General features: G+C 38.8%; 1 gene segment (V, D, J or C); it reads right to left on the minus strand.

Moving 5' to 3' along the window:
- On the minus strand, nt 1–736 carry LOC121433275. The segment is given in 2 exon segments: nt 1–479; nt 688–736. Coding segments are annotated over 2 exon segments (528 nt in total).
- Between the last annotated feature and the right edge of the window lie 7,820 nt (nt 737–8,556).

Here is an 8,556-nt window from a genome sequence, read left to right on the forward strand (position 1 = left end):
TTAAGAGACATTTAAACCGCATATCTTGCCCAGCTCTGAAAATATTTTGATCAGAGTTTGAGGCTCACTGGCAGAAGGGAGAAGTGTGCGGGTGCAGGGCAGCCAGTGGTGCAGGCAGCTGTTGAGATTCTCAGAAGTGTTTGTTGGAGGCTGAAGCACTGTGGGAGGATAACTGTAATGCTGCATGCAGTAGTAATCTGCCTGATCTTCAGCCTGGACACTGCTGATCGTGAGAGTGAAATCTGTTCCAGATCCACTGCCTGTGAAGCGATCAGGGACCCCAGTGTGTCGAGTGGATGCATAGTAGATTAGCAGTTTAGGAGACTGCCCTGGCTTCTGCTGGTACCAGCTCAAGTAGTTCTTTTGATCTTTACTGTATAAAAGACTCTGACTGGACTTGCAGCTGATGGTCGCCTTCTCTCCTGTTGACACAGCAATGGAGGATGGAGACTGGGTCATTAGGATATCTGCACAGGCACCTGCAATAAGGAATACAAAATGAAGATTTATAATATGCAATCACAGAATATAGTAACAGTTGAAATTGATCATTTAATAACCTTGGAATGTCACCTTGTCAGTGTATATCTTACTTAATACTTTAAAAATATTATGTCCTAGCACACATATTAAACTTCTAATATACAAAGAAGTGATTCTGAAAAAAAAAATTATAGCATTTCTCACCAGACACCCAGAGCAGCAGGGACATGAGGACATTTGTTTGTGACTTCATCTTGCTCCTCTGCCAATCTCATGCAACTCAGTTCACACTGTAAAAGTCTGGTTTATAAATTCATAGCAGCTGGGCTGACCAGGAAGGACCCATGCAAAGCAGTCAGCAAATACATAAGGAAATGTCTGAGCAGTGTGATTGAGTGGCTAGTGACAATCAACAGGCAAAAATAACACCAAAGGCAGAATAATCACTGAAAGACATCAGCTTATAGCTCTCCAACAGAAATCTATTAGGTACTCTGATAACAACATTGTCTTAAAATCCAAGACATATTAACCCAATGTGCTGTTGTAGAAGTGTTAGGAAAACTATCTCAGATTAACAGCACTAGGGAAATGATAAAATATGCTCAAAAATTTACAACAGCAAAAGAAACATAGAATAAGAAAACATGAAGTAAAATAAGGGATGATTGGAGAGGGGAAAAGTGGAAAAGCATGTAAGAGAAAATTGAGGCTAAATGGGTTTGTTATCATTCATGTATAAAGTCACTCTTATGCTGAGTGCACATTGTTCTCCAGTTTCCAGACTAATAGAGGAATAGAAATACAAAGAGTACCCCAGAATTCACTATGTGGAAATCCTGGGGAAAATTAATTTAAGATTGCAATGAGAAAAGTGTTCATCTCAAAGCAAAGGTAAACCCAGCAGGAACAAAGAAGTATTTCCTCCCCACAACATCAGGAAATTGAAACAGGACCCTAAGTTTGGGAAGAATGAAGGGAAACAAAATGGAATGGATATCTTCAAGTAGTCATCACTGTAATTCTTGCTTGATAACTGTTTTGTTATATGTAATTTTACTATGTTAAAGTTAAAACCTTTATTTTCATTTAAAGAGAAAAGGGGAGGTGATGTGGGAGTCCCCTCTGTGTGCTATGATTATCATTAATGAATAAAGAAACTGCTTTGGACCTATAGCATGGCAGTATTTAGGTAGGTAAAGAACACTAAGCTGAATGCTTGGAGGAAGAAGAGCAGAGTCAGAGAGAAGTGATGGAACCTCCACCACAGAAAGACACACTGAAACTTTGCTGGTAATCCTCGACATCGTGGTGATATACAGATTACAATAAATGGGTCAAATTAATATAAGAGGTAGCTAATAAGAAGCTAGAGATGATAGGCCAAGCTGTGATTTATTTAATACAGTTTCTGTGTATTTATTTCATGGCTTGGCAGCAGGAAACAACCAAGCAGGCTCCATAGAACAGATTGGCACTCACATGGCCAACATAAATTCACTTATTATTTTGAGTCTAATCTTGCTGGGCAGCAGGAAGAACAAGCTCCCTCCCCTAACATCTGTCTTCATGCTCATGAAGTGCCTTACTTTATGTTAGTCTTATATTATTTTATGAAGACCTTTGTTAGTACTTATATATGACTGTACAGTGGGTCCTTATTTTTCAAAAGCTGTGCCAATAGTGTCATCGTTTTGCTGATAGTTTCTGGCATCGGTGACTTTACCAGAGGACACTGAAAATATATATCAGATGGTGCAAAACCTATCAAATGAGGGGAAAGCAAGTCAAATAATCCCAAGCTAACTCCAAATAGAGCATTCCAAGGTTTTTCTTTACTAGAAGGGAACTCACAGATAATAGCAAATAAATAAGAATGGGGTCCAACATCCAGGTGTAACTTGTGGGGAAAAGAAAGAAGAGTGGGTGGCCTTGCCCACCCCAAAGCCATGCATCAACCTGTCCAGCCTCTCAAAGACCATTGGCTGGAGGAGATTCACCATCAAGCAGATTGTAGTTCAAGGTCTACTCAACAGATGAGCAACTATCTGATAGAGAATCTCGTAAAACAAGGCTTAAAAGACTATTGCCTATAAATAAGTGTCTGTCTGTATTTCTTTTACATGCACATGTTCCTTCCCTAATAACAACTATGCATATTTTTTCCATTGCTTTTTTGTTTATCTTTGAAAATATTCCATCTTCAAGGCAAAAATATGGCTGGGGATGAACAAGAAGATGATTTCTGCTTATATGTATAATTCTGATGAATAGAAATTATACTAGGATAACTTGCATTACTTGAACTGAGTATTACTGAAAGTAATAGTATTATCAGTCACAAAGATAGCTAATTTTAGACTTTAGAATAAATTAAAAAAAACTGGTTGTCCCCAGAGATGAATACACAAGGAAAACTTTCCAGGGGTTTATTGTAGTTTCAAGGTCAGGCATGAAGCAGCTTTGGTAGACACAACAGCCAGTAGTAAAGGACTCCTGTACATACTCCTAACCTTAAAGACAAAACAACTAATTGTTTATTGTTCAAGTCCTTTATTACAATGTCACTGTCTGTCTGGGAACACTGATCCCTCAGAATTATATGCTTAATTTACTAACCATTCCCAGTCAGCACAACCTCCCTAGCCTGAGAGAAACTGTGTAATCTCTATGGCTCTCTTTTGTATTGTTTACTAAAGAAAGTGCTGTGTGATCCTAAAAATGTGATCCATATTTGTCCAGAGGCTTTGTGATAGAAATGAGACTCTCTCTCTCTCTTTCTCTGTGTGTGTGTATAGATGCATGCTGAAAGGAATATGTAGCTTTACATGCAGACACACACACACACACACACACAGAGAGAGAGAGAGAGAGAGAGAGAGAGAGAGAGAGAGAGAGAGAGAGAGGTGTGAAGACATGTACCTGATGAGTAGGTAGAGAGATATCAAACTTGTAACTGTTTCAAAGACAGATATGTCTGTAGGAGAGATTCATGTGAAGGAAGAAGTATATGACAGTGTGGAGAATGAAACTCTGTGGAAAAAGATGTGGCTGTGTAAATGAGAAGTGTGAAGGTAAGTATCTCTGAGGAGACTATATGGAGAATGTATGGAGGGATGTAACTCTGGAAGTAGTTGCAACTAGAGATGTATTGCAATGTAGGAGAGAATTTTATATATGTGAAAAGAAATAGATAGCTGTCTGTAAAGTGATGTAACTATGTAGAGACAGAGAGATTTTTAGGAAGAAAATTTTCAAGATGAAGTAAAATAAAAAGGTACCATCATAAAACATATATATTTGATTTTTTTACTCACAGAAATAAAAGTCTAACACTCAGATAAATAAGAACTTCTTGTAAGTCCCAGGTAATCTGAAGATATTCTTTTTGCCACTCTGAGTACAGTCCTGGGAGCTCTTATCTCAGGCTGCAGTCATTTTCATCTCCCCTCCAATAAGGTCACTCAAACCCAAGTTCCAACCAATATTCTTGCTGTATTCACTGCATCTGCAAGAACAATGGCACATCTGCAACTATTATTGAATTGCCCACAGTGCATGCAGTATGGAGTATAATTCTGTGCAGAATTTTTCCAGCTCCTGATTTTTTAAGTGTGAAACTCTCTTTTCATTGTTCAGCTTCCTTTTTTTTTAACTCAGTTTCTACTACTTGCTGTGTATGTTCCAGGAGCTGCTACATTTCTTGTTCTCTCTGCTTATAATCCATCTGCTTAATCATCCTTTCTAAGACCATGAAATGTTTCATCCCTGGTGTATGATTTTCATTGATTTCTTTTGATTCTCCCTAGTGTTTTGTAACATGTCCTGTAGGATTTCTTTTCCAATTTGAGAAATCAAGGATTCTTTTTTATACTGCAGATCATTTACTTGACCCTTGAGATGTTTTGTAAGTATTTCTTGAGTTCTGATTTTGTGACTCAGTTTGACTACTTTGGAAGAGGATTTTTCTAAGACATTTTGGTAAAAGTGTTTCTCTATTTGTCTCTACGGAGATTCTTGTGCCATTTAATATGTGCACAATGCCATCTAATGCATGATACAATAAAATTCAGGGAAAGGAGTTGTGCTTAAACTTGAGGACCACAAAAGTCAAGCAGCCAGCCACTTACTCTTACCTCAACCTCAGTCCTAAAATGGCAATCCTGCCTCCAGAAATCTCAGAATGATACTGTATCTGAGAGATGTTTCTTTCCATTTTATAATCCTCTCTAGTTCTAGGATTAAAGGCAAGCCCTGCCTGATTTCTATGGCAACTAACTAAACTAATGTAGATACTGAAATTAATGATGTGTGTTATCACTGCCTTGCTGTGAGGCTGACCAATGTGGCTGTTTCACTCTCCTGAACACCAAGCAAGCTTTGTTTGTTAAAATACAATTGAAATGCCACTACAGTCACCTGCAAACATTTTCATGAAGTTTTAAAAAATGTTCTTTGAAGTTTCATATTATATCATCACCTTATTTCTCTCTGAAATCAACTTGTCTAATTTATTTCTCAACTTGCAGTTTTCTCATAGAACCTCTGATATTCAGGAATGAGTAAAGGCATAGTGATGGAACAGTTTGGCATGAAGATTTATAGAGAAAGAGATTGCATTTCCCCATTTGGGTGCAAAAGGTTTTTCATCATCCATTCCACAAACGTATCATCAGAGCAAGGGACTGAGTTTCCACTGTTCAGTTGAAGAGCAGAAGGAGGGAGAAGATTAGCAAGAAGTCAGGACCACTAGGGGTTGGTCCACCCACTGAGGCAGTGTGTCTCTTTTAATGGGAGCTCACCAAATCCAGCTGGACTGGGACTGAATGACCATGTGATCAAACTGGACTCTGTGGATGTGGCTGACAATGGGGGCTGGCTGAGAAGCCATTGATAAAGGAACTGGGACTTGTTTCTACTGCATGTACTGGCTTTTGGCGACCCTCATCTATTTGGATGCACAGCTTCCTAGGCCTGGATGTAGTGATGAGGGCCTTAGACTTCCCACAGGGCAGGATTCCCTGCCCTCTCTTAAGGAGGGATGGGGAGGGAGGAGGGTGAGGGGGGGCAGGAGGGAGGAATGTAGAGAGCTATGTGGAGCCATGCCCAAAAGATGGCGCTGGCTTCTGCCCTCCACGATCCTGAAAGTGTGTGCTCTCTGATAAACAATTCCTTATTGGCTAAGACCAGACTCTTGTGATCATCACCCAATGATTGCAAGCAGTTTGCATATGCGTGGACCAATGGACGGTGCCCACGTGGCTATCCAGGGTTGGTAGCCCAGGCCTATTTAAGGGCTGGGAGAGGCTTGCCTGGGGAGAGAAGAGAGAGAGATACAATTGTAAAAAAGGTCCTGAATAAAACTGCTTGCAAGAAGAGCTCCGGTGTCGCATCATCCTTGCTGGTCGAGGCGGTGGCGACAAGGAAGTATAAATTTTTGAATGGAAAAAATAAAAATAATAATAGTAAAAGAAACATTGTCTGTGGTCCTTGGGCTGTGCCTAGACACCATCATTCTTCACTGATTCTGCATCCTCTCCAGAGTTTTCAAAAGTTCTTGTAACACTCTCACTTTTTCTGTCAGTTCTTACTCAAGTGCTGTCGTCTTTGCTGTAGCATGAACCTACACTACCTTGGCATCTACAGATTTTAGGTTCTGACCATCTTTGTCATTCTTTTTGTCATTTAACATAGCATTTTAAAGCTTAAGAATCTCTGTTTCAGATTTTATATTTTTTTACACTTACATGATGAACTTCATTGATGTCCCCAAGTTCTGTCTTGAGTGCTTTTGACAGACATTTTATTTACACTTTTATATTGTTGTTGCTATGGTTCTGATGAAGTTCTTCATAACCTTTTGATTCAATTTTATCACAGTTGCATGTAGAACCATACCTATTTCTTCTAGATTTTCCAGTTCAGGATAAAGTATAAGATTTCTAACTGTATCTTAGTGATCATCTGGATTTCATTTGATTACATCTCAACTCTCTCACTTTTATCTCTGGTTTTATTAATTGAGTTATCTTTCTGTTTCTCTAGGTTAGTTAGCATGCTAATGTGTATTTATTTATTCAAAGAAGAAACTCTTGTAATATTTTTTATACATTTTAATCTCCATTTCATTAATTCCTACAGTAATATTTATTACCTTTTATGATTGACTTCTTCAGAGTTGGATTTGACCATTATCTTAGATTGTGAGGCTCATCACTAGGTGTGCTATTTTTAGATCTCTCTGGATCTGGTCGTTTATTTGAGGTCTTTCTGGTTTTTAAAGTTAGGCTTTCAAAACCATCAGCTTTCCTCTCAGTGTCTCATCGCTGTCTCTCAAGGATGCAGGGAAGCTGTGCTGCCATTTTCACTTGTTTCTAAGTGCTGTGTGTTTTTCTCCCTGACTTCTCAATCAATCTATGGTAATTCAAGTGGCTACTGGGAAGTTTCCAATTAACTCTTTAGGCTCTGTACTAGTTCAGTTTCATTTAGATTTTCTTTTTTATTTACTTTTGTTAAAAAGAAAATAAACTATCTTTTTAATTATACATACCAGGCCAAGTTCTCCCTCCTTCCCTTCTTTCCATTCCCTCCACATTTCCTCCCACCCTGCCCTCATCCAATCCTCAGAGTGAAAGGCACATTGATATGGGTAAGTGCCAAGGCCTCTCTACTCTACTTGGGCTGAGCAAGGTATTGATCCAAAGAGAATAAGTTCCCAATATGTGAGTACATGCAATAGGGACATATCCTGGTGCACTTGCTAGTAGCTCCTCAGGCTGCCCCAGCTGTGCAACTGTCAGCCACAATCAGTAGGACTAGTTTGGATCTATGCTTGTATGCTTGTTCCTTTCCAGTCTGGCTGGAATTTGTGAGCTCGTATTTACTCAGGTAAACTGCTGCACTGGGGTTAACTAACATGGTCTTCACCTTTTTGCTAATATTCTCATTCCTCCCAGTCTTCAACTGGACTTTGGGAGATAGCCCAGTGCTCCAATGCAGGTCTCTGCTTCTGTTTCCATCAGCTATTAGATAAAGGTTGTATGGTGATATTTAAGGTATTCATTAGTCTGACTATAGGGCAGTTCAATATCAGTCACCCTCTTTTTTATTGCTTAGGGTCCTAGTTGGGGTCATCTTTGTGGATTACTGAAAATTTCTCTAGGGCCAGGTTTTTTGCTATTTGCATAATGGCTCCCTGAATCAAGATTTCTCTTTCCTTGCTCTCATCTCTATACATACTCTATCTTGACTATCCATTTCCTCAAGTTCTCATCACACCTCCCTCTCTCCCCCCACTCTTTCCCTTTCACCCTTCCTTTTACCCCCACCAACATACTCCCAATTTGGGAGATGATCTTGTCTGTTTTGACTTTCCAGGTGGATCTATATATGTTTATCCTCTGGCTCACATTACTTCTTAGCTTCTCTAGGATCATAAACTATAGGCTCAATAACCATTGTTTATATCTAGTATCCAAATATGAGTCAGTACATACAATCTTTATCTTTTTGGGTCTGGGTTACCTCATTATTGATAGTATTTTCTAATTGCATCCATTTGCACGCAAAATTCAAGATGTCATTTTAATTTACTTCTGAGTAGTACTCTAATGCGTAAATGTGCCACATTTTATTTATTCATTCTTCAGTTGAAAGGCATCAAGGTTGTGTCCAGGTTCTGGCTATTACAAATAGTGATGCTATGAATATAGTTGAACAAATGCCTTTGTAGTATGAGTGAGCATTTTGTGGGTATATTCCCAAGAGGGGTATTGCTGGATACTGAGGTAGGTTGATTCACGATTTTATGAGAAACTGCCATACTGATTTTCAAAATGATTGTATAAGTTTACATTCTCACCAGCAATGGATGAGTATTCCCCTTACTATACATCCTTTCTTGCATAAACTATCATTGGCGTTTTTGTTCTTAGCCTTTTTGACAGGTGTAAATTGGTATCTCAGAGTTGTTTTAACTTGCATTTCTCTGATGGCTAACTAAGTTGACCATTTTCTTAAATATCTTTTGGACATTTGATAGTCTTCTGTTGAGAATTTTCTGCTTAGTTCTGT

This window comes from Microtus oregoni, unplaced genomic scaffold (genome assembly GCF_018167655.1).
Source record: "Microtus oregoni isolate MIOR12 unplaced genomic scaffold, Mior012 000002F_ref0000024, whole genome shotgun sequence".
Taxonomy (NCBI): domain Eukaryota; kingdom Metazoa; phylum Chordata; class Mammalia; order Rodentia; family Cricetidae; genus Microtus; species Microtus oregoni.